This window comes from Mesoplodon mirus (genome assembly GCF_964341445.2).
Source record: "Mesoplodon mirus genome assembly, chromosome: 1".
Taxonomy (NCBI): domain Eukaryota; kingdom Metazoa; phylum Chordata; class Mammalia; order Artiodactyla; family Ziphiidae; genus Mesoplodon; species Mesoplodon mirus.
In genome coordinates, this window is record NC_138976.1 from 17680221 (window position 1) to 17707459 (window position 27239).

At 45.1% G+C, this 27239-nt stretch overlaps 2 protein-coding genes across 9 annotated transcripts in view; one reads left to right on the plus strand and one right to left on the minus strand.

The window, feature by feature from the left end:
* Nucleotides 1-27239, plus strand: part of ASTN2 (astrotactin 2) — a gene marked incomplete at its 5' end in the record, with an annotated part of 924983 nt that overhangs the window by 691626 nt on the left and 206118 nt on the right. The gene's annotated exons all lie outside the window — the stretch shown is intronic.
* On the minus strand, nt 5450-16830 carry TRIM32 (tripartite motif containing 32). 6 transcript variants are annotated; one of them, XM_082640992.1, is made up of 2 exons: nt 16765-16830; nt 5450-8533 (listed from the first exon to the last, which is right to left on the minus strand). In XM_082640992.1, exon 2 carries the CDS (start codon nt 8452-8454, stop codon nt 6493-6495), a length of 1962 nt encoding a protein of 653 aa, XP_082497118.1. In that variant the 5' UTR covers nt 8455-8533; nt 16765-16830; the 3' UTR covers nt 5450-6492. The 6 variants fall into 6 exon arrangements, with proteins under 6 accessions (XP_082497118.1, XP_082497119.1, XP_082497121.1 ...); XM_082640993.1 differs by having other exon boundaries at nt 5450-8536; nt 16765-16824; XM_082640995.1 differs by lacking the exon at nt 16765-16830 and adding an exon at nt 16469-16555 and having other exon boundaries at nt 5450-8536.

Consider the following 27239-nt stretch of genomic DNA (forward strand, 5'->3'; position numbering starts at 1 on the left):
TACTTTTAGATTTTTTTCCTTTATTATTTGTACCTTTCATTTAGCTAACAATTAATTAACCTTTTTGGAGGATCCAGGGTATATGTGCCATTTGTATGTGAATTGTACATTTCTTCCAGGGTATCAATCAATGAAAGTTTTATTCTCCTAGATCCAGCCCCAGAGTCATGGATCAGGTGAGGTAACACACATGCCTGCTCCCTCTCTACTCTTTGAGTATAATATTTTTAATTTAACTTTATTTCTAACATTTTTACAGAGTTATTAAATTTGTCAAACAAGTTTCAGATTCTTGGGGCTGAGAGATTTAGAGAGTTATTATTTTTAAGTGTAAATATTCAATGTCATTTCACAAAAGCACATGGTTTTATTCATGTGGTTGCTCAGAAATTAAAATTATACAAATTTTTTGCTTATCATATTATGACGTTGTTTTTAATATTTAACTCTAAACATTTGTTGTCACTCTGAATTAGGGGGATGGACTCCCAGCCATTATTTGGTTCAGATGATGAAACGGATGATGCTACACACACACATCAAGAGGATTTTAAAAGCTTTGTCACTCATGTAATGGAGCTTTCTGGGGAGAGCAAAGATGGCTCTCAAGCAGGTCCAAAAATGGCATGAGAGAGCAAGGAAAAGAGCCTGGCTTGGCTTTTATATAATGGCAAGGGAGGTGGAGTGGGCTTGGAGTGGGTTCCATATGCTGGCTGAGGCTTGCATGGCTTGAACTTCCCTCTGGCACCAAAGGTGGGAGCATTTAGGCTTGCCCAGGTGAGGGAGCCAGTGGGGAAGGGAGAGTAGCGGGGTTTGAAAGCTGGCAGAGATCAAGCATCAGATATAATAGAGTCAGAATTTTTTTTTAATATACAATTTTTTTTAACGTAGGGCAATGGCCCGTCCCTTTTTGTGAGTTATTTTGTGAATGTTTGTATGTCCTCAAGGAGCATGTCAAATTAATGTCTTTGGAAGAGGGTGTGATCAGTGTGATGGTATTACCGTGCTCCTGGAGAAAGTTGGTTGCATTAAGATCTTGTCTGTAAAGATTGTGTGTGAAGGCATGGCTGTTGAGGTACCTCATGGGTAGCTAGGTAAAGGGGGATTGTGTCCCTTTGAAGTTGAAGGCAAACTATGTGTGAGAGGCTGTTGAAATAGGCACTGAACATGACATATTAGCCAAGTCTATGAGTGCAAAGTATTAAACAGTTATTGATTGGATGGAATTTATTATTTCAGTACTTGGTATGGAAGCATTAATGGGTGGGGGGCCTCAGCATTAAGGTTGCAGTAATCCATTGTGAGGTTTCATTCAGGTTTAAGAACAGGGTAAACTAGGCTGTTAAATAATGAAGCAGTGGGGATAATCACTCTTTTTCTAAATAGGTCTTGTATATGGATTTTAAACCTCAAAGGTTCTGTTTAATGTGGGCCATATTAACTATTTTAACTAATGGGGGAGGGCAGGGTCCATGTGGTCCCATTTTGGTAAGCCAAGTGTAAGTACCAAAACTTCATTCAATTTTAATTTATTACTCATTGGGTCAGAGCATCCATACTCAGTATGGAGTATTTCAAGGTAATGAGCGTTATGGCCATGGGGAATTTAGGCAAGGCATTAGTTCTGATGATTAAGGTGAGGTATACCTATTTGTCTTCCTTACATATTCTGAAATGTCCTTAGTAACTCCCTTTAGATTATGGGGCATACCTTGTTTAAATTTAGGGGAATTCCCACATGTAAATCTAATGTGAGCCCCAGTATTGATTAAAGCCATGAAAGTTTGGTAATTAGTGCATTTCAGCTGATGTTAAAAGCTAGTTCAGAGTTTATAGGTTGTCGAGGCGCCAAAACCAATTAGCAATCTTCGAACTTTTTTGTTTTTTGTATAAATTCTTTTAGTAAATTTTGGAATTCTAATTGGGTCAAATTGTGACCTCTATTTGAGTTTTTTGTTTGTTTCCTCCTGTATTCACTGTTTGTTTGTTTGTTTTTCTTTTGGTGGTTACTGTATATAGTTTTGTGATGAGGGGCCGGGGAGAGTCCTCGCTACCCTACTCATAAGCTTCTTCCTCCAGAGTTGCAAATCTGTGTCATCAGGATTAGGGTCTCCCTCATGGCAATAACCTTCATAGGGTTTAAGGATCCTGGGCTTAAACTGAATTTGAATTAACCCCTCAGCTGTGCCACAAGGGAACCATGGATGCTCTTCTCTATAACCCTGAAGATCAGGATCTTTTGTTTTGGCCAACAGTGACATAGCAGCAGCAAAGACATTTTGTAGAGTCCTAATGAGCCATCTGCTTTTAGAGTGTAGACCACACGTTCCACGTGGTGACTGCTCTTCCTGCACGTGAACCACCACCAACAGACCCATAGATTGCATAAGGTATCAGTATTTCCCTGAGCACTTTATAGAATGGGGGCAATGCCTGGCTGAGACAACCAACCAGTAGTCACAGGGCAAGGGTCATTCCCCTGAAGTCACAGCTTGTGCTGGAATCTAGACACATGATTCCATCTGAGACACAGATAGATCTGGACCAAGACACATGACCCAGGGCCACTTTGCTCTTGCCCCTTAACGCCAATTATCGTATCTTCCAACTCAGTTCAGTTCAACCTATAAGAGAGGCGTGGTAGGGCTCAGCAGATGCAGCATAGGCTGCACAGCTTAAAGCACAAGGTTGCCAGCAGGCAGTGCCTCAAAACAGCAAACCAAAGCAAGAGAATAGAGAGCCCCTGGGATGGTGGTCATTGCCTAACACTGCTTATTGTGCCAGGTGTGTGGTTATCCCACAGAGAAGAAGGGGACCCACCCAAAACCTGGTTCAGATGTTGAGATTGATGATGCTATAGATCCACCAAGTGGGTATGAAAAGATTTCTAACTCACATGATGAGGGTTTCTGGCGAGAGCAGTGTGGGCTACCAAGCAGGTCCAGAAATAGCTTGAGAGCAGGAAAAGGAGGCCACGTTGGTTTTTATGGTGTCTTGAAGCTGGGGCTGGGGTGAGGATTCCCATGCAGGGGCTAGGACTTGTGTGGTTGGGACTTCCCACGGGCACTAAAGGTGGAAGTACTTGAAGTTTCTTAGCAGCATGTCCAGATATAGGGCAGAAGATAAAGAGAGAATGGTGGTTTTGAAAGCTGTCAACACCAAACATCAAAAAGGCAGTAAGACTCTAGTACAAAGTTATGTCGCTGCAATTGCAGAACTCATTTGGCTTAGGCTTTTGAGGGGGAGCAACTGGATATTATTTCAGGATTTTATTATTATTTTTTTTTTCTGAGACAATGTCATCAGGCATTCCCAGTAAGGAGGTATGTTAGAATATTGGGGGGGGGGCGGGGGCGGGGAGGTGTACTTTCAAACTACACCATCTTCCTCCACCTTGGTCTCCCTCAGGTCTCCAAGGAGATTCTGATTCATACCCTACCAGTTCCCTAAGAATGAAGCCTCCTTGAGCCATGATTACTGACTGGAGTAAATGATATGTTTTAGGACAGGTAAAAGAGAAGCACTTGCATTGTTATTTGAAGGGTCATGGAGAAATGGACCACTTTTGACCTTTGAATTGCTTTAATGCCCACTCACTCTTGTGGTCTGAACTTCCTGCTGGCACCAGCTTCTCACTCTTCCCTGGTATGTTGTACCTGTGTTCATGACACTCCCTCTACTTGCAAGGCCCTTCAGGTACCAGATCCTCTCAACTAGAAGCAGTCTTTTCTTAAACACTTGGCACTCTATTTCCATCTTGCACCGTTTATCTTATTCTTTTGTATATTTGTATTATTTTTTACATTCCTTATCTCTCCAGCCAGACTACAAGCTACCTGACTGCAGGGTTCATGATCGAGTCATCTTTGCATTCATTACTCATATAATTACTGCTATTAATAAAAGAGAGTAGATGTCATATATGTCTAATGAGCAAGTGAATGAATAAATGAAATTTAAATCTTAATATTCTGTGAAAATATACAGTGGCATTTTAGTTATAGCTAGGTAAACTGAGTAAATCACCAAAAGAAAATCCTGGTTTTATTTTTATAGGAAAGATACGTATTTGACTTGCAGCGACACAAACTCCTTGTGTTTACACTCAGGATTTCAGAAAGTGTTCCGTAGATTTCACGAGTTTTGCAATTGTACACAGGTTAGGTGAGGGGATAAGCTTGTTCTCCAGGCCCACAGGCCTGCTTCAACCAGTGCAGCTGCACTTTGATTTATTACATAATTGACTTGCACGTAAGACTTTATCTGAATAAAGGTATTACTGCTTAAAAAGAGAAAACAACAAAAAAACAAAAAACTGCTATAATTGAGCAAATCAGGTTCTTGAGGCTACTATACTCTGTAATTTAGTCAACTTGGTAGATAACTGAAAAATTGACTGTGCACAGCACAGCCTAAAATATTCACATCAAAGGAACAAAAACATTCAGACCACATTTATTTCCATTCTGAGCCAGCAGATACCTGCTGCATTTGAAGGCCAAGGCATGAGTGTGGTTCAGAGATGGGTTAGACCTAAATGCTGAATGCCAACAGTGACAGCACTTCCTTCCAAAGGCATAGGCAGCTGGAGGTTTCCTGGCATTGTTTATGTCAAGCCAGCCCACAATGTTATATCCATATCTCTGCTGCAAACCTTGTGCCAAAGGCCTCGGCCACCATTATTGCCTCAGCAAGTCCCCCACTGACAGCAAAGACAGATCTCCTGCTTCCAGGTGCTACGACAGATAAAGTGGCTCTAACAACTAGTGGAGTCATTTGTGATACACTTTTAATTGGATCAATTTCCTCTCAATTACACAGTCTTTAGAAATCGGATGCAATTTCATAATCAGAACATGGGGCTTTCTCCAGGTGAAAAGCACCGGACAGACCAGTTCAACATCATTTTAATTAGCTCCTTTCCTATCCTTTGGCAGCTATCACAAGAGAGGCCAAAAAAGCACGACCATCACCACCAAAAAAACAATTTTGAGTAGCTCGGCTTAGATTTTGCGTCTGTGAAAGGTAATAGTTTTTTGGCTTGTCATCAGCCCAGCACCCAGAGTACAAGATATGTTGCTTGGTAAACACCAAAGCCTGAGGAACCTTGTCACAAAGTCCCTCACCCACTTCTGGGCTTCCTAAAAGCACAAGTTTCTTCCTTTGTTGAACTGTAATTATAAGGATAAAGCAGATGGTGGAGGCTGAGTTTAGAACAGGGTGCTGGTGACTATAGACCTTGGGGGCTGATTCTGTACACGTGTATGTGGAAGTAAGTTTTGGATTATCTTTACATAATAGTGCTTTTTGCTGCATTTTGACCTAGGTAGATTCGTACTACTCTCAAAGAATGCAGTGTCAGACACGGAAGCAAAGCAGCAAGGTACACCTTATCCCTCCCCTCACACCCCAAATTCCATATTTAATTAAAAGACATGACTACCAGAGATGAAGAAACAATGATCAATTAGTTAATGCTTGATAGAGGGGTGGAAATAAATCCCCAAACCAAATATTACGCACTGACTTGAGGAAAATACAGAATAAGGACCAAACAGTTTTGCTTTAGCAATGAAAATGAGATGTGTCCACCTCCCCACTTTGTTGGCCCTGGCCCGTGTTGTACAATTCCACAGACGACTCCTAGCACAGGTCAGTGGAGAGAGGTAATATGAAAAATGATGCGCTCTAGAGACTATTCAAGAACGTCTGCTGACTATATTAGCGTTTATTTTTGTTTATTTCCAACTTCCTATGCTTTGGCATAATTCCAATCCACATGCTCCTTTAAGAGGCAAGCGATTTCCAGGCTAAAGCCTTCGACACCAACGAGGGTCAATCCATTCTCTGTCACATCTGCCAATTACAGACCAATCCAAGATGGCACAAAACCCCCAGAGCCAAGAGGTATTGCTTCCCAAAGGGACTGTATAGCTCCCATGGTGGCACGAAATGAATGGTCTTTCACACTGGTAAAGGTGGTCAGACCTGAGACATCGTGCCACAGGAATATGATGTCTGGAGTGTCACTGAAAGGTGGGGTAGACCCCACTAAATGCATGCACACTAAACGCAGCAGAGTTGAAGAGAAAGTGTCACAGATGGAGCATGTTACAATAGGAAGGAAATAGTGGACCAGAGTTATCAAAGCCAAAAGAGAGGAAAAGCAACTAGGGTTCAATACACGGGAAAATTTCAAATACAGGGGCAAGAGGCTCTCTGCTGAAGCCTTAGAAGTGCCTAAGTTCTAATGAAACATCAGCTAACCTCATATCGTGTGTCCTATTTGGGGTAATGCATCTGTTAAAGCTCTAAACCTAGGCGAGGAGATAATGCAGATGAAAAACTCTAGAAGACAGAGCTTCTAAACTTCTAGGATTAGCCAGCTGGAATCAGGACACAGGCCAGGTCTACACTACAGTACCACCAACAACCAAGGAATAGGGAAGGGAGGTTGCTCGGGGAGCAGAAGAAACTGCTATTTCCCAGCCCCTAAGGGGTAGAATATCTTCTCAGATGGTAGCTGTAAATCTTGATGCAATGATCCCAACAGTCCAAGACCAGCAGCTGCCCCTTAGGTGTGAGGGCGATGCCCACTGGACAGGTGAGCCCCTCTCGAATCAGGACGCTATAGCCCCCACCCTTAGGAAAGTGGAGAATTTCTTTGCGGCTACTGTCAGCCACGATGAGATCACCACGGGCATCCACACACATGCCAGCAATGCAGCGGAAATCCTCGTTCTCCGAGAAGAAGTGGCTAATCTGGCGGCCCAGCTGCCCGTCAGGGCCCACAGAGCCGATGGAGAAGCCACCCTCCAGGTGGTGCTCGTTCTGGCGATTCTCCAGATTGAGGCCCAAGCCCTGGGTGAAGTAGACAGTGCCTTCGGCGTCACAGGTGACAAACTTGGGCCGCACAGCACTGCAGAGGCAGCTGTATTTGACCACCCCTGCTCCTCGGTCAACAGTGAAGCACCAGAGCTTTCCACCTTCCACATCAGTTACCACAAACTGGCCAGATGGAAGGGCTGTGATGCCCCAGGGTTTGCTCAGCTGGCTCCTGTGACAGGCCACGCAGTGGCCATCCAAGGTGTATACCTTGAGGGAGTTGTCATAGCTGTCAGTCACACCAATCAGCCCATGGCAGTTCATGGCAACTGAGAGAGGAGTGAGATTGGGCAAGTCAGCCCCAAGGAAGCTCAGCACAAAGCTATCAATGCCGCTGGGGCTGCGGCGGATCTCCTTCAAAAAGCCTTTGCGGGTGAAGACTTGTATACGGTAGTTGCCACGGTCAGCAACCAGCACTTCGCCTTGACTGGTCACGTAGAGACTGACTGGAAGGTTGAACATGCCTGGAGTGCTGCCTTTGGCCCCCATCTTCTTGAGAAAGAGGCACTGCTGGATGCTGGCCGCTGTGTCAGAGCCCCGCTGCTTAGCAGGCGAGGCCCTAGGGCTAGCAGCCACTTCCTCGGGGCTCATGTCCATCTCTCGAAATGTGACGGAGGAAGAGGGAGCAGAGGCTGCAGCCTCCACGGCCCAGGAGTCTTCCATGTTGACCGTCCGGGGCTTCCTAGCTGCCTGCCCGATTTGGAGGGGGCCGACGTGGCCGACCTTGAGCAGCTCCACGTCCTGCAGGGTGAGCTCCCGGGGCAGGCTGGCAGTGAGCGCCGGCTCCTCCTCGTCGGCTGTCTCTTCCAGCAGTGCCACGTCTGCCTGCTTGATCTTGGCCAGGAAGTAGTCACAGCGAGACACAGCCTGCACCTCGGCGACGTTGAGCAGGTCGCTCTGCTCTTCTACCACCTGACTGTTAGACTTCTCAACCTCGGCCAGCGAGCCCGTGAAGAACTTCCGGGAGCGCGCCAGCTCCTCCTGGACCCTGCGCTCCTCGTGCCCGTACTCCTGGAGGACTGCTTTGTACCTCGCCTGAAGGTCCCTGGAGACTCCTTCCAAGGCCACCTTCCGGCGCTGCAGCTCCCCCATGAGCTCCCGCAGACGGGCCAACTTCTCTCCAAAGTCCCGACGCCGCTCCTCAGCTGCTTCTTTGACAGGGAGCGTACAGTGGCCAGGAGGCTGGTGGTCCGCCTCCCGGCAGGGCTCACACAACACCACGCTGCAGCTTCGGCAGAACTGCCGGGGCAGCCGCCGCCCGCACGACCGGCACATGAGCAGCCCCACGGCCTCACTGAGCCCAGCCGTGTCAATGATCTTCAGCACCGTCAGGTTGTCCGTCAGCTGGGTCAGGCTGGTTATGCGGGTAATCTTGCTGCAAAAGGGACAGCGGACGCCATTGATGCTACTGGCCAGTAGCTTCTCCAGGCACTGGCGGCAGATGGTATGGCCGCAGTGCAGGAGCTTGGGCCGCAGCTGCTCCTCCGTGAAGGACTCCATGCAGATGGGGCATTCCAGCACTTCCCGCAGGGCATCCAGGTTCAGGTGAGAAGCTGCCGCCGCAGCCATTGCTGTTGCTTTGAAGGGGCCTCTGCTAGCACAGCCCAGGACCGAACAGCTTAGTGTTCATGCTCCAGAGGGCTGGATCCTGCTAAAGAGAAAAGGAAGCCATTATTCCACTGCCTCTACGAGTTAAATCACTCAAGAAACATTTAGAGAATGGCTACCATCACTCAGTTCAGTCACTGACTGGTTTGGAAAGATAAACTGGGGAATGATTATGAGAAGTCTTCAGAGCCAAAACGAGACCTTGGGACTTCATTCCGATGAACACAGAGAAACAATGCATGTTTTGGAGCCAGGAACTAATAGGATCAAGGCTTGAATGCAGTGGGGGAAAAGGCAGAGAAACTAGTTTGGAAGCTACGGCAAAACTGCCTGGCGAAAGTTACAGGGAGCCTGAACTAGGGAGCAGGTGGTGGAAATGGAAGGAAGATGCATGTGAGCAATATTCCATAAGTACGATCACTAAGATTTGTTAGCTGAGGGGATTGGGGTGGGGAAGTGGTAGCGCTAAGACAGCCAAAGACTCAAGCCCGGATGATTTGAGAAATGGTAGTCCCTTATCAGGGACTTAGTTTTGGCCTGAAATACCCCCTCCTACAAGCCGTACCTGCCATGAACCCTCCCACCCTCCTCGATCCACATATGCTCACGAAGTAGAACCACAGAGATCTCAGTGCTCTCTCTGCAGCCTTATGTCAATGTCAGTTTATACCCAAAATAAGAATGAATAGATCTAGCAAGGTGAGGCACAAGGATAAATTCAGCCCTTCTTAAATGCAAATCCTACAGCTGCACCTGTGCAGTCTTGTGATCTGCAGATGGTCAGCCTTCGAGAAGGAGGAGGAGGAAGACCAGTTAGCTTGGTTTTCAGGGCAATGCAGCAAGCTGAGAAAAGCTTTGCAAGTGTCATTAATTCTTTCTCCACCCATAGCGAAGAAGGGGAGTCAGCGCGGAGATACGTGTTACAAATTGCCCCATATTTAGCTTCGTATCACAGTCTGACAGATATTCTGGAGCAGACATGCACGGTCTGTCTAAAGTCAATCCAACCTCCCTGAAATCCCACTTTCCTTCTACTGGAAAGGAGAGAGTATACATGTAGTGCTTACTATGTGCTAGATACCACGCTAGACGCTCCACATACTTAATCTCATTTAATACTCATAATGACCCTATAATGTAAGTACTATTTTCATTACCCTATTTTACAGATGAGGAAGCTAAGGCTCAGAAAAACTGGCTCAAGGTCACATGGTGCAAACATGGTAGAACCATGCAGCGCAGATATCTTTAACTTTATTTAACCCAACATTACTTCAAGCTTTTTTTTTTCCCGTCATACAACACTTACCATACTCTGAGAAATGCTGCCTAACAGCATAGAATTGTCTCCACAATTAAGAATCATGAGATTTAGCTGCTCTAGAGTGGGTTAGATTGCTCTATTAGCTGAGTGACCCACTCCCACACACCAGCCTGGCAACCTCTTATGACTCAGATCCATGCCTCAACAAAATAACACATTACCACATACCATGAACCTAAAAGGTCTCATGGGACTATCCATGTGACTAAGCTGTGAACGCTGAATGCTTACATGTCACGGGTCTGGCTGCAGTCATATAGAAACACTGATAGAAACCTCAGCTCAGGACCCATGCAAACCTCCTCAATTCCAAACCAATAGCTTCAGTTCTCTCTTCCATCATCTGGGACAACAGACTGAGGGCAACATTTGGTATCTGGATCCAGAGCATGTTACTTTACAGTGCACAGGGACATCTGTTCTTCTCAGAACTGGCACTGCAGATCAGCTAATTAAACAAGTCTGCCAACGTGTAAAAATACCAGCAAATTCTTTCTCCAGTTTTCTGGAATATCATACCACCTCCTTCAATTAAAAAGCTTCCTGCCTCCCTGTTTAAGCCATCCACTTTAAAAAATGAATTTACTATGCCCACGTCCATTCCCCAAAATATCTCAGCTGTATGCAGCTTCACGAGGCTCTCTGAGGCAAAAGAGAATGCCAAGGATTCCTTTCCTAAAGCTGCCATGCTTTGCCAGGAAACGTGACGTCCCATCAATAAAGCGTCAGGTGTGGAGGCAGCTGCCTATCAGGCTAGGCTTCCGCTGAAAGTGGTGTTCCCAGGTTGCAGAAATGGGAGACATGGTTCAGGCCTTTTCTAGGTCTGAGGCTGTGGGAATGGCAGATACAGCCCCTCTCTTGCAGAAGGATACAGCTGATCATTACTGTTAACACAGAGAAGGATTCAGGTGGAAAGTCAATTTGAACTCAGTTTCCCTTGAAAAGACGTACGTGTGAAAGGAATTGTCTTATCATCCCAAGTCTTTAAGTTAGCTGCCCATTTTCTGCCAGCTATAAAATCTAAAACCAATCAGAATGAACCCCCAACATGTTATTTACAATTTTGGCTGCCTTCCCGATACTTTGAACATATTTCCTGTTGTGCACTTTGTACTGTCAACTCTTGACCCCTCACCTCAGCTTACTGCCCACCCCCACCAATTTCTTTGATCTCATGATTAGTACTGCGCACCCCATACTGATACTAGCCCAGCTCTGATTCAGCTTCAGATGAGAATCTACCCCTTAAGCTGTGTTTGCTCCAGCTGCCGTAAGACTCAGGAAAATTCTGTAGTCATACCCTAGCCTGATCTAGCTGCTTCTGGCACCACTAGGCTTTCCCCAGTCTATGACATAAGTAACAAGGGTAGCAGAACAAAAACAAAAGCCCATGAACCTTGAAGTCAGAGAGAACTGGGATCAAATCAGCATGTCATTTACAAGTTGTGGGACAGGAAGCAAGTTATTTAATCTCACTAAACCTGTTTTCTTACTTTATAGAAGATAACTAACTTTATAGTTACTGTGATGATAATTTCTTACCGTAGAAAACGGTTACTGTGATAATAATCCATATAAAGTGCTTAGTCTGGAAACTGGTAGGTATGCAATGAAAAACTGCTATTTATCATAATTTCAGTAACAATCAGGAAGAGTATTAACATTATAACAACTAGTACTAGTATCCACAAAGCATTTAGTTTACAAGCTGCATTTGAAAGGATGAAGAATCTTTCCTTTTATGGCATATAAAGGCACATAAAGATTAATAACCTGTCAGCTTTGAAGGAATTTGATTGAGGACACTAGATATCCATGTTAGAAACTGGCAAATGGATGATTCACAACTTCTCTTGTTCAGAAAATACCAAGAGGGGCATTAAAGTAATTATGCAATAAAAAATAGATTTTAGTAATAGCAGGAGCAGCAGCAGTGGTTGTGGTGGCGACCACCCAGCCAGTGAGAAGGAATGAACAGGCACTTTTCAAAAGGCAGACAGTATCGAAGATATCAGATAATACACTTAAAAAATTAAAATTCTGGGGCTTCCCTGGTGGCGCAGTGGTTGAGAGTCCGCCTGCCGATGCAGGGGACACGGGTTCGTGCCCCGGTCCCGGAAGATCCCACATGCCGCGGAGCGGCTGGGCCCGCGAGCCATGGCCGCGGAGCCTGTGTGTCCGGAGCCTGTGCTCCGCAGCGGGAGAGGCCACAGCAGTGAGAGGCCCGCGTACAGCAAAAAAAAAAAAAAAAAAAAAAAAAAAAAATTAAAATTCTGAACCTTCCCTGGAGATTGTTTTATCTGTTCTCAAAATCAAAGGATTAGAGATGACCTAAGGTTTCAAATTGCCATCCAGTGGTTGAATCCCCACCATGGGATAGTTCTCTAGATGTCTCTGTTCCCTAAACCTGTTAGCCCCTTGGGGGGCTTAAGCTATGAGCAAAACTGCAGGACTTTAAGAAATTAATTAAACAACCAATCTTTACTGAGCACCTACTATGAGTCCAGCCCCATGAAAACACTGGAGATATAATTTTGAGCAAAAACAGACAGGAACAGAGTTCACATAAAAACTAGAAAACATGTGAAACAGCACCTACATTTCCGTTCACAAGACATAAAGGTCCATCCTACTTCTTTCACAGTCCCCTGGTTTGACTGGGTTTTTCGCAAGGCTTATCACATTTCCTTTCATGACAGCTTTCTAAACTTTGTTTATTCCTCCAGCATTTGAGTGGAATGCGAAGCAAGTGCATAACCATCTCCCTGCCACCAATGGTCACTCTCCAGGAGTGGCTACAGGGCTGACTTTAAGAAAGTCAGTGAGGTCCTCATCTGACACTCACCCAGTTCTGTGTGTGGGAGAGGATTCCTAATGTTACATTACTCAGGGCATTTAAGGTACCTGCCAACAGCTAAGATAAACTCCGCAAGTAGGGGCTCATCGGGAAATGCAGGCATGACCCCAAAGCTGTACCACTATGGGACACACAAAACAACCCAGAAGGGCATGTCTGTAGTGAAAAAAAACCTTTAGCTAAAACTCTAAATCAATAATAGAGTTTGCTGGAAAAAAAAAAAAAAAAAAAACACTTCTCTGTCTTCCCCCCAAACTGCAGGACCTAGAAAGGATCCCCTGAATCTTCCACAAACATGTGCAATGCTGCCAATGAGACTCAAAGAATATAGGACAAGGGGAAAATCAGCAGTCTTCTCGGGGGACTTCCAACTGATCTCGACCCACCCTACTCTCAGTTTGTTTCTCTGCATACAGCATATGCACATTTAACCGTGAGCTTTTGATTAAAGGATCAGGAAGCAGATCCTGGGAAAGGTACAAGAGGGGATGGGAATTTGGGGGAGACCAGTGGGAGCTGCTTAGGTTCAAGGAAATTTGGCAAAGCAATACCCAGTCCCCTTCCAGCCTCACCATCCTCTCGTAATTGCTACCTCTCATAAAACTGCCATTTACTGAACGTCAGGCACCTTTTACACATTACCTCTTCTTCTCATAATAACTACGTGAAGTATGTTTTATTCCTCTTTATAAATAAGGAAACTAGGCTCAAAGAAAAGCAACCTGTCCAAGGTCTCAAAGCTGCAAAGTAGTAGAAGTGAGATTCAAATCCAGGTGTGTCAACTCCCAGCCATAAAACCACAGCCACGCAAAAGATGTATTATGGTTTCCTAGCTGATTAACTCTAGGCACTCTGGTTGAGAGGCTGGTAAAGGTACCTAGGAATGGATTTCTAATCTGATTGTTCCACTAGAAGAACCTAATGGAGGTCGTAGTGTCAAAGAGGCAGCACATCCGTGTGCATGGACAATGATCCACCTCAAGGGCCTTGTAAACTTTTGACCACCAAGCACTCTCCAGACATGAGTGTATGGGCTCTTAAGTATCGAAAAAGCCTTTCTACTAAAACTAGTATAATGTAACTTATGAGTCAGACAGATCTGGGCTCACATCCCTGCTTTGCAACTTGCTATGGAGACTTGGGTAAATCATTTAACCTATTAGTTTTCTCATCTGTAGAATGTAGAATAGCACCTAGATTATTAGCAGGATCATTGGCAGGATTAACTGAGATAATGCACGCAATAAGCGCTCAATAAGTGGTAGCTATTCGTGTTTTCAATAGATTGAAGCTGATAAGGGCAAGTACTTGTCCAAGATCACCTAGTAAATTAGCAGCAGAGGAAAGATTTTGAACTTTAAGCCTCTGATTCCCAGGCTGATTCCATTTCCATTACATGTCTTCCTTAGGGCTGTGTGTGGATATTCCAGCTAAGTCTCTGGCCTTCTGATGCAGTCCTACTATGTTTCTGAGCTGGTTTCGGCAATGCTATAGCTAGTCCTGGAGTTGACAGAGCAAATGCTGTCATTCTGTTCTAAGGGAAAGAAGCCCACAAGAGACCATTCAGAACAGGAGTTACTTTCCAGAGTATGGATGCCTTCAGCCTCGGTCCCTGCTATGAAGTGTTTTTTCAAGCCAATGGCCTCCATACCTCACCCTCTAGTCTCCTGCACCTCATCCTGTCTGCTAACCTCAAGGTCCTCTCCTTATCTACCCACTGGTCCTGGCCTAAGAGCAAATCAAGAACAAAGTCCAGGGCTACTCCCTACCTAATCAGATGGATTTATTCCCTTTACAGTTCAATCTGATACTCAGCGATACTCACTGGGCCATCCTTTCATTAGAGGGGAATGAGCTGAGATAGACAGTAAGACCAGGCAGGCCCCAGCAAAGAAAAAGCAAGGGAAGAGAGAATATACAGGATTACAGAGATCTGAATATGAACCTACCTTTGCCATCTCTAGCTGTGGAACCTTAGACAAGTCACTGCCTAAGCCTTAGTCTCCTTGTGTGTAAAACTGGACACTGTAGCACCTACTTAGTAGGGCTGTTATGAAAACGAGTAAGAAAGTAGATATGAAAATGAAATATTACTAAATGTTGAGCATTTACTACGCACCAGACACGAAGCACTCTGATTTACTTCACTGAGTCGTCACAATAATCTGTGGTGTAGGTCCTGTTATTAACCCCATTTTACAGATGAAGAGCCAGGCACAGGAAGGTTAAGTAACTCATTCAAGACAGAGCGAGATCGGAATCCAGGATATCTGACTCTGGCGCAGAGTTCAACTTTGGCAATACTGACATTCTGGACCCGATACTTCTTTGTTGTGAGGACTGTTCCGTGTGCTGTAGGGTGCTTAACAGCGTCCCTGGTGTCACCTACGAGAGGCCAGTAGTCCTCCCCACCCCAACTATAACAGCCAAAAATGGCTCCAGACATTGCCAGATGTCCCCTGGTGGGCAAAACCACTGCCAGTTAGGAACCATTTCTTTAGAACTTGGCCCAGGACTAAATGCTCAATGCATCTGAGATGCCCTTTTCTTGTCTCTCTCCCAGTTCAAACACCTCATGTGGGATTAACCCAATCTACTTATATCACTGATAAGGAAAATAAGACGTGAGATCATGTTCCACTCATCCCCTGGAAGTCTCACACACTAGCTGTCACCACAGCTTGAAGGGACAGGCAAAGGGGGGATTGGATAGGTGACCTTGAAGAGTCTCCTGCTTTATGATTCCACTGACCACTCTCTTTCCCCACCCCACCCCCCGAAGCCTACCACTTTCAGCAGGTCTGGGGTTCAGAGTGGAGTCAGTGGTCGTACCACGGCTGCCTCATGATAAGGGATCTCTGGCTAATAATTGAGGGAGGTTCTGCCCCTCACAGGCAGTCAGGCTCCTTCAGGAGTCCTGAGCTCAAAGGCTTACGACTTTCTTGCTGGACCCCTGAACTCTGCTCAACTTCATACACTCATATACAGTTTCATACATTACTTCCAGGTCTTTGGATCCCCAGAACTCCCTTTGCTTCCCATGCAGAGACTTCAGGAAAATTCCTTTAGCGGCCCTAGACACCCATCCACGACTCTATTCAGTCTCTTAATTGTACAGTCCAATCAGTACCTCTCCACCCCACCGTTCAACCCTTCCTAAATCCCATTTCCAACTCGCCTACAATACAGAATTCCAGCCTTTCGGGCTCTACCCTGCCAGCCTCACCAGCTGCTCACTCGTGCCCTGAATCCCTCTGACACAGATCCTTTAATCTGTTCCCAAACCTCTGCAGCCTTCAGCCCTGCATCACAGTTGAACACCCCAGTCCCACACCTCAGATGTGTGCCCGCCCTCAAGCGGAGCCTCCACCCCCTGCATGCCATCAGGAATCCTGCCCCGCCCTCAAGCCCTGCTCCTTCCTCTTTTGCCCACCCGTGTCTTCTGTCGCTTCAAACCTTAGGCAGGTCTCTTCTCTTTGCCGACCAGATACTGCTTCCCGCACGAACTCAGCCCCTCATTCTTCCCCAGATTCCACTCGGGAAAACGCTTCCTCCTCAGCCATGAGAATAGCCCCGGACCCTGCTCCCTCTGACCTCAGATCTCGCCCCCCGCCCCAAAGCCTAGTGCCCCCAGACTCCCTCAAGCCTCCTGAGATTCTGCACCCCAAACCTCACCAAGGCTCCACCATTCCTTCATATTTCCGAGATTCTGCACCCCTGGTCCCTCGAGGGCCTTCAGATCCCCGCCCGTCTCCCAGATGCTGCACCCGTCTCTCCCCAGGGCCCCACATTACCTCATACCTCCCGAGATGCTGCACCACGACTCTTCTCAGAGTCCCTCTCTCCCCTCCCGGCCGCATTTGCTCCGAGCTCCTCAGCCCCGTCTCGGAGCCCCGCCGCCTCCCGAGCCTGCCCCCGCGCAGCCCCACCCCCACCCCGGTCCCACTCCTCAGATCCGGTCCCCCAGACCCTGCCATTCTGGCGTGGACCGGCCGCTGCACGCCGGCACAGCCCCCCGCGCCACTCGTCAGCCACCGCCCGCGACTCCGGCCTCGGTCCCGCGTCCCCCACCGTCCATCCCGCCCCCTACCTGACCGCCCGCGGCTCCGACGCGTCCACCGCTGCCAGCCCACCCGCCCGCCGCGCTCTGCGCACGCGCCAACGCGCGCCCCTTGGCGGGCGCCAATTCGCAGAGCCGCCTGTCCGTCACTGCGCCCCGCCTCCCCCCACGCATGCTGGGGCTTGTAGGCAGCGGGGCCCGAGCTCGCGGCCCAGCGGCCGGGTGGCGGCGAGCCCTCTGGAAAGAACGAGGTGTCTGGGGAACACGTAGTTCAGCTTTCTGTCCCCGTTGTACGGTTAAAGAAACTGAGGCCCAAGTTCACTCAGCAAGTCGGGAGCTAAACCAGAACTCACGTGTCTGACCCCAATCTGTGTCAACCCCTTTGCTAAACCATGGCCTCCAGGAGTGTTCCTCAGCCAAGCCTTGGCACCTCTCAGAAAGGCCTCGCTCCACCTCAGCTTTGCCATCTGAGAAATGGGCCAAGGAGACAATACAACATCCACTCTGGGGCAAGCACAGAACCTGGACCGCTTGAGAAGGTAGCTCTTCGGGCCCCTCAGTTCTCCCTGTGACACACCGCAGCAGCCTAGAGATAAGCTTATCTGATGAACAAATTGCTCTCGTGAAGGATTCTTACTCCTACTCAGCTGGGAGGCCGACAGCGGAGGTAGATAGGAGAGCACACTCTACATCCTCTGTAGAAGCTACCCAGGAACCCAAAGCCAAGTCTCGTTTGGGGGGAGCCAGGAGGGGTAAGAGTCTTCGCAGGTAAGCGATGGTCTAGCCTGTTGGCAGGCGAGGACCCTGGGTCGTTTGGGGCCAACTACAGGCTCCTGCAGGTGACCATATAGTATAGCTTAGGAGTAGGAAGGAGTTTGAAGGAGGATGGGCTTGGATGTGACATCCCGGGTAGATAATGTGACCCTTCACGACGATAAAACAACAAACAAAAACAATAACGAAACTGTCTGGCTGCAGCTAAACACTTCACGTGCATAGTTCACTTAGTCTTCATAATCACCCTGTGAGATAAGCAACTGATGCCACAGTAATTGAATAACAGGGCCCCAAGTTGATAAGATTGGAACCTGATTCTGAGAACCCACACTCTTAACCTCTCGGCCCTTTTTTTGGGGGGAGGGGGCTGCACCATGGGGCATGAGAGATCTTAGTTCACCGACAAGGGATAGAACCTGTGCCCCCTGCAGTGGAAGGACGGAGTCTTAACCAAGGGACCGCCAGGGAAGTCCCTCTTTATTTCTAAATGGAGATGGGGTTTGCTATAGGATTAACCGAGATTATTAATATATAGTGGTTTGCATTTAGCTAAGGGTATGCTCACTGCATGCCCAGCAAGTACTTGCAATTTGATGATTTCTCACAAAGCATATACCAGGTTGGATTTTAATTACCCACTTCCCTGCAGTTGTCACCAGTGGGCTGTGAACTCCCTGAAGGACACTGCCTGCTGGTTGTCATCTCTGTTAGCACTGTGCCCAGCATGCAGAAGTTGCTGAGTGAGTCAGACTCAGAAATGTGACCTTAGGCAAATCACATCCCCTGTCTAACCTAGAGTTAGTCCAGCTGCGGAATGACTCAGTGGGGTCAATCGAATAAGAGCGGACCATTTTTTGAACACTAGCAATATACCAGACACTCCATAGATACTGTCCTATGTCACAATGAATCTTTTCAGCAATGATTCAAGTAGGCATCAGTAGCTTTATCTTACAAAAGAGGCAGCCGAGACTCAGCAAGATTAAATGGCTTGCCTACAGTCACCTTTTGGGAAATGGCAGGGCTGGAGTACAAATCAAGGCCAGTTAGGCTCATGACATGCTCCAAACCACCGTCCAAAGACTGCCCACATTTTATGGCGCCAGCTGTCTTTCTATTGATGCTTTATTAAGTAAGGTTTGTTTTTAAGCCTCAAAAGAGAAGAGAGATGATATTTAGGAATTCAAGGAAAATGAGGCAAATGGTGCCTGTCATTATGACCACAGATCATGATCCCGTCAAGGCAAAGACCCTCAGGTGAGCTGTTCTGAGTAGCATTGCCAGCAAAAAAGAGGGACTGCCGTCTGCCCTGGGTTTCTGCCATGTTGGAGACTTAGTGCAGCCTGTTTCACCAGAATGGCAAGGAGCCTCTCTGCACAGAAGCCTGGGGTTCTTCTACCAACCACTGTGTTGCAGGTGGGGGAGATGGGAGAGTTACTGTCAAACGGTTTATTCCCAGCCTTGAGACCTCACTTATACCCCCTTCTAAGACAAGGTGGGGAGTTAGCACTCTGTTTGATGAAAACCACAGTTACAAGCACAAAGTCTCAATTCAGGACTCATCATATTTTTTTTTACTGACCTTTCCCCTATCATAGAGAGGAGCTAATGGTACCCCTGACAGTCTGGGGATATAGTCCAATCGTGCTTTCAAAAAACAACAACAACAACAAACCGTTTCTTTTCTCTTAAAAAAAAAATCTGTTTGCCTTTAAAAAATGTGTAAATTACTTACCAGTTAATTACCATGCTTCCCACAAAAATCTCAGAGTAAAATAAACACCCTGGGAAAATGCACGTATTTTAATCCTGTGACTTTGCATACCCTTGACACATGATTAGTTTTCCTCATAGACGGAGACATTTAAAAAATACTCTTTGTGGAGTACTTTATTTAGCATTTTACAATAACTTTTTTTTTTTCATTTAACATTTAAACCACCTGTAATCAGTTTGCTTGGGCTGTAGTAACAAAGTGTCACGGACTGAGTGTTTTAAAACAGAGAAATTTATTCCCTCACAGTTCTGGAGGCTAGAAGTCTGAAATCAAGGTGGCAATGGGGCAAGGCTTTCTCTGAAGTCTCTAGGGAGGATCCTTCCTTCCTTCTTCCAGCTTCTGGGGGCCCCAGGTGTTCCTTGGTTTATGGTAGCATAACTCCAGTCTCTGCTTCGGCTTCACATGGTCATGTTCTCCCTGTATGTCTCTGTCTTTCCATGGCATTCTCCTCTCTTTGTGTGTCTGTGTCGACTGAAAAAAATGCATAACGTAAAAGTTGAGAATTATATTTTATTTGGCGGACAATCTGGGCACTTAAGCCCAGAAGACAGCCTCTCAGATAGCTCTATGGGACTGCTCCCAAGAGGTAAGGGAGGAGCCAGGATATGTAGGAGTTTTGCAACCAAAACCAGGTAATCTGAACATCAAAAGATGACTGTTAGTTAAAGAAAACCAGACTTTTCAAGTTAATGAATTTAGTGCTTTTTTTATTTATGAGAAGATGCAAGAGTCTGGGCTGATTGAAATCATTCCTTTGATATGCACCTTAACTATCTGGGGCCAGTATCCTGCTTTTCTCCATCCTGAAGCCCCTCAGGGTGCACAGGTGGGGGTGGCTTCAGTGGCTGCTGGCTTGATGGCTGCAACATTCTTTGTCTCCTGATACAGGCGACATTTTGCATCCATACCTGTGTCTTCTTATAAGGACACCGGTCCTATTAGATTATGACCTCTATGTTACCCAATTAAAATTCCAGTATGACTTCATCTTAACTAATTGCATCTGCAACGACCCTATTTTTAAATAGAGTCACGTACTGACATACTGGGGGTTAGGATTTCAGCATATCTTTTGGGGGACACAGTTCAACTGATAACGTCCCCCTATCAGCTAAGCATTGTTTTCTCCATTTACAAATAAGATCTGTAGTTTAACCTCTCTTTCATTCCCTTTAAAATGGCGGTAACAACAGCTAATTCACAGCACCGTTGGGAGCAGAATACGATACGGGTGTTAAGCACTTACATATTAGGATATTGCCTAACATGCAGTAATGTCCATTGCATTGCATTTATTATTATTAAGTTTGCTCATTAAGTCCACCATTGTGTGGTAGAGGGCTTCAGAGTCAGACAAACCTGGGCTGGAACCGCAATTCCACCCACCTCGAAGGTTTGGGGAATAGATTAGAAGACGATTGGAAGTAATGCTTAGTAACTTGTTGCAGCTGACAAGCTGTGTAACCTTGGGCAGCTTACTTAGCCTTTCTGTACTTCACTTTCCACCCCTGCAAGATGAGAATAATAGTAGTTATCTACCTCATAGTAATGTTGTAAATTTTAGATGATTTAATAGATCTAGTTTTTAGGGCACTTCCTGAAAAAGTGCTCTATGAATGATAGCTGTTAGTGTCGTTATTATTATTATTACTATTTTGAGAAATTGTTCTCTTTTCCTTCTCATATTAGCAGCTGAATTCTGAGGAGAAAGATAAAGGTCTTGTTTATGGAAAATAGGGTAGAAAATCTAAGGGATTAAAACTCGAGTGCCTCCTAACCAAATTTGTCTGAGTCTGGAGATTTATAACTGCTAGCATTTCCATGAAACAATGGAAAATTATATCTGTCTATCTGTATTACTTACCTATCACGGAATAACAAATTACCCCCAAACTTTGTGGTTTAAAACAACACACATTTCTTATCTCACAGGTTCTGTGAGTCAGGAATCTGAGCACACCTTAGCTAGATCTGCTTCACGGTCTCTCACGAGGCTGCAATCAAGTTATTGGCCAGGGCTGGGGTCTCCCCGAAAGTTTCAGGGAGGCGTGGTTTCCAAGATCATTTAGGTTGTTGTTGGCAGGTTTCAGTTCTTTAAGGGCTGTCGGACTGAAGGCTTCATTTCCCTGCTGGCTTTTGGCTGGAAAGCGCCCTCAGGTCCTTGCCACAGGAGCTATTCCAGGACAGCTTGTTTCAGCAAAACCAGCAAGAGAGAGGTCACAGCCTTTTGTAACCTCATCACAGGAGTGGCATCCCCTCAATGTTGCTGTATTCTGTTGGTTAAAAGCAAGTTACTCAAGTGGAAGAGATGATAACAGACAGTGTGTATCAGGAGGTAAGATTATCACAGGCTGGTTTCGAGGCTCCATCCCTCCCACCCACCTTCCCCCTCTCCCTCTCCCCACTTCCTCCCTCCTTTCTCTTCTCCCTCCCTGGGTCTTTCATTCTGCTTATGTACATATCTATGTACATCTTACATAGATATCTTATCTTACATCTGTCAGTCATTTATCTGCTTTCTGCTGAAACTCTGACTCCAATCTCTGTATGTCATACTCAATCCCTGTGGGTTTCTCAACCTAGCCTATACTTGATACTTAGTAAGTACTCAGTAAATGTTTGAATTCTATTTAAATTTACAGCATAAAAGAGAATTTTTTTTTTTTTTGCGGTATGCGGGCCTCTCACTGTTGTGGCCTCTCCCGCTGCGGAGCACAGGCTCCGGACGCGCAGGCTCAGCGGCCATGGCTCACGGGCCCAGCCGCTCCGCGGCATGTGGGATCTTCCCGGACCGGGGCACAAACCCGCGTCCCCTGCATCGGCAGGCGGACTCTCAACCACTGCGCCACCAGGGAAGCCCAAGAGAATTTTTAAAGTCAACTTTATCCATCACCTAATATAACCATTATATTGATTATATTTATGTAAATACTTACCAAGTTTCCTTTTAGTCTGTTCATACATACTTGTGACTGTGCTGGGTCTCCAACATTTTTTTTTAAATATAAGGTTTTATCTTTTATTTACTTTATGGAAAAATGTTTGAAATCATATTTTTCTGGCCTTTATGGTTGTCAAATTGGCTATATAAGAATTTGTCAAGTTGACAAGCTCATCTTTAAACATTTAACCATCACAAGTAAAACTTCATAAATGTCCTTTGTGCTTTCTTTTTGTTTCATTTATTTCCTTGTGCTGATATGGAAACAGCTGGTTTAGGATTTTTTTTTTTTTTTTTTTTTTTTTTTTTTTTTGCGGTACGCGGGCCTCTCACTGTTGTGGCCTCTCCCGTTGCGGAGCACAGGCTCCGGATGCGCAGGCTCAGCGACCATGGCTCACGGGCCCAGCCGCTCCGCGGCATGTGGGATCTTCCCAGACCGGGGCACGAACCCGTGTCCCCTGCATTGGCAGGTGGACTCTCAACCACTGCGCCACCAGGGAAGCCCTGGTTTAGGATTTTGAATTTTTATTTCAATATCATCACATTTACGTGCATTGGCCAGATCCAGTTTGTAGTGGTTTGAACTAGTGTGGATAGTCAAAGTGTTACTGAACCAAACTTGGGTCCACTTGACCACAGGCAGTAAAGCCAATCTACTGACGCTGGGTTGTGGTGAAGCAAAGTGAAGTGTTTATTTCAGGGCACCAAGCAAAGGGTCCAGGTAGTTAGTGCTCAGAAGGCCCAAACTCCCCAGTGGGTTTCAGGGAAAGGTTTTTAAAGAAAGGGTGAAGGAGGGGGCTATGGGGTGTGTGATCAGCTTGTGGACAGTTTTCTAATTGGTTGGTGGTGAGGTAATCCGGAGTCAACATCATCAGCCTTCTGGTTCCAACCCACCTGGGGTCTCTGTGCTTCTGGGCAGCAGATCGTTAACTTGTTCCACCTGGTGGGGGTTTCAGTATCTGCAGAACAGCTCAAAGGATACAGCTCAGAATATTATCTGTAGACCTTGAGGAGGAACTAAAAGTACTGGACTTTGTTTAATGGCTAAATTATTATTATTTTGTCTTGCTTGCTGTTTTCCTTTCTTTCTGCATTTTCTCACTTCTCTGATTAAATTTACTCTTTGGAACTCGGAGAAGGCCTTAGGAGGCTAAAATTTTTATACAAATAAGAGGCAGGTGGAGGACATGGCGGGGTGGGGATGGAGTGGTGTCTGTTCTGGGAAGGCCCCATAGGATCCTGCCTGGTTACAAAAGGTCAGCGGTAATCAAACACTGACTGAGTAGAGACTTGGTAAACGTTAGTGGCATTGAAGGCTTGCTCAGAGAACATTCCCTGTGCAGTGTCACCAACCTCAGCTCGACTCAATGCGAAGTGAGGGCTACTGGAAGCTTTGCCATGTGCTTCATTTCTCCTAAGCCCCACATATCAACCCCAGTCCAGATCTCCTGCCCTCTTGGCTCCAGGATTTCAGCAGCTTTCTCTTTATCGTGGCTACCATTACCCTGTCCATCCATCGGTGTTTTTTTGTTGTTGTTGTTTTGCCCGCACCATGCACCTTGCAGGATCTTAGTTCCTGGACCAGGGATTGAACCCAGGCCCTCGACAGTGAAAGCACGGAGTCCAAACCGCTGGACCGCCAGGGAATTCCCAGTTGATATCTTTTAGGACTGGATGGCAGCAGACTAAGAGGCAGTCTCCTTTCCCCAACAGGCCTCACCACCTTTACCCACATATTCTTTTCATGTCACTGCTATCCATTATTCTAATTTAGTTTTCCAAAGGTAGGAAAATATTATTGCTTTTTGAAAAAATTGATATATAGTTATTTATAATGCATAAAATTTCATTATATGTTCTAAATTGCATTTAGAGGATACTGAAAATAAAGATGTATTTTTTCCCCATATACAAATTATAGACCATTGAATTCTATCCATGGACTTAAGAAGCACTGGCTGAAGTATACAGGCTGTCCCATGTACTTCCTATGGCATATATCAAAGGCACTTAATGTCTGATTTTTACTTTTAGTGAAGTTCAAGTTGATCAGCAGGTTCAGGTGCAGCGAGTCTGATCCATTCATTAGAATATCTCCCATCAGCCTTTCTACTAATGGTTTTAGCATTCATCGATGATAGCTGTCTATATCTATTATCTTATTAGAGATTACAAAATGGTAATTTTCTAATTCTGTCATTCTTCCTGCCTGTATTAAATGCAGTACTTCCATAAAGTAAATTGTCGTTACCCTGAAATCCAGTTCATGATAAAATCTTGACTACTACTTGATTCTTTTACCAGTTTTCAGAATAATGAGCTGGTCTCTTAGCCATCCCCAATGATGAGCAATGAGCTTTTGTTTGTTTTTTCCAGTTTGAGTTTTGGCTTTGGTTTTGGGTTTGATTTGAGGAATGTTGTGAATTGTAGGAAATTTGTTTATCTGATCTATTTTAATCAATCACAGTCATTGTTCACTTTGTTCAATGTTAGGCCAGCGTGAGCCCCTCTAAACTGGTCTCCCTGTCCTTTTGAAATGACCACATTGGTCTTTGGCAGCTATCTCGCTTTTGGGCACAGCAAGACTTCCCAGGCTCAGCTTGTACCATACCTATCCCAGACTTGGAATAAGGAATTTTTCCAAGAATCTTTTGTTCCTTTTAGGGGAAAATGATATTTTAAAAACAAGAGTCTGGGTATTAAGGGTATTTATTGCTGTTAGGTTACCATTACTTCTAGGCTTTTTCAGTGGACAGAGCTATGAAATGTTTATTTTTTTTAAAGAGAAAAGCAAATCATTAGTGTATATGATTTCCAATAGAAATTTCAGAATTTTTCTCAACTTCTTTGACCTTATAAACATGAGAGACAAACAATTCAGGAATAATCTTAGTTCCTAATGATGGTAACATGTTGGCTTGTCTGCTATAGCCCGCAGTATACATACAATAGTTTCAAAATATCAATACCAGTATTACAACTAGCAGTGAGTCCATTCAATCTAGTTTAAGATTTATTTGCAGAACATTTTTTTTTCTTTGGACTGTTTCTCCCTAAGCATGTAAAATCAAAATACTGCATTTTAAAGCCTTTCAACATAATTATTTTCTCTGTGTAGTTATGCCAACACTTTGATATATGGCTGGATATATACATTTAAAATTTGCAGAGATTGTACTGTCTTTCTTTTTTTAAAAAAATAATTTTTTGGCTGCGTTGGGTCTTCGTTGCTGTGCGTGGGCTTTCTCTAGTTGTGGCGAGCGGGGGCTACTCTTCGTTGCGGTGCATGGGCTTCTCATTGCGGTGGCTTCTAGTTGCGGAGCACTGGCTCTAGGCACGCAGGCTTCAGTAGTTGTGTCTCGTGGGCTCAGTAGTTGTGTCACACGGGCTCTAGAGCACAGGCTCAGTAGTCACGGCGCACGGGCTTAGCTGCTCCGTCCGCGGCATGTGGGATCTTCCCGGACCAGGGCTCGAACCCGTGTCCTCTGCATTGGCAGGTGGATTCTTAACCACTGTGCCACCAGAGGATTCCATGTCTTTCTTTTTTGATTAAAAAATATCCTGTAAAAATTTGATGTGGTTCCAAAGCTAAAACTTATAAAGCAAGATTCACTAAAAAAAATTCTGACTTCAGTTTTTGTTCTCTTGACCCTATCTGCTCAATCCCCTAGTAGGTAACAATTTTTATTAGTTTTGGTTAATTGTTTCAGTGTTTCTTAATAGGTATTATACATATTATATCTAACTCTTTACATATAGGTAGATATGATATAGATAGATATAATATGATTACATATTCTTTGTATGTATGTGTCTATACTCCCTCTTTCTTATACAAAAGAAAGCACTATAAATACTGTTCTGCATTTTCCATTTAATAAAACATATTCTGATTACTCCATATCACATATAAAGATTGCCCCAATTCCTGTTAAGAATATAGACTCCACTGTGTGGATGAACCTTAGTCTTTTAACTAATTCTCTATTCATTGTCCATAAATTATTATTTAGGGGTCATGCTGCTTATCACTATGATGTAATGGGCAAAAGCAACAGAAATTGTCCATTTGATTTTCAGCATTTATAACCTAAATCTCCAGCAACATAACATAGTGGAGGCAGTTTAAGATAGCGGGAACGTGTTTAGAAGTAGGATAAGTCAAATTAGAAGTCTAATTCTCCCTGATTTCACCTCTCTGAGCTTCCATTTCCTCAACTTTAAAATACGATAATGCAACCAAACTCTCATTGTTATGATTTATATAGAACAAACGAGACAATGTATGCAAGACAAATAACAGTACCTCTGGCCTGGAATATGTGCATGTAAAATCATAGCTATTATTAATATTAATTTTACTGATTTTCTCAGCGATAAGACAGAATCCCATATGGGTCTCAATCCTTTAATTTTTAAAAAAATCTTTATTAGAGTATAATTGCTTTACATTTAATTTTTAAATTTTTTAAAAATTTTTTTTATTTTTGGCTGTGTTGGGTCTGCATTGCTGCGCACAGGCTTTCTCTAGTTGTGGCGAGCAGGGGCTACTCTTCGTCATGGTGTGTGGGCTTCTCACTGCGGTGGCTTCTCTTGTTGCGGAGCACGGGCTCTAGGCGTTTGGGCTTCAGTAGCTGTGGCTCGTGGACTCTAGAGTGCATGCTCAGTAGTTGTGGTGCACGGGCTTAGTTGCTATACGGCATGTGGAATCTTCCCGGACCAGGGATTGAACCCGTGTCCCCTGCATTGGCAGGTGGATTCCTAACCACTCCGCCACCAGGGGAGTCCCTCAGTCTTTATTTTTATTTTATTTCTATTTTCATTTAATTTGATCTTTTGATGGGTAGGCTCATTAGTCCCTTTTCCTGTCCCTGGAAGCACAGCTACGAGGAAGAGGGAAGCTAATGGGAGAAGTAACTCACCCTGGACATGTTCTCCAAAAACATTGCCTATCAGCGTGTTTAAAGGTGACCTTTTAACCTGAGTATTGTTAAGATTTCAGTGAATATG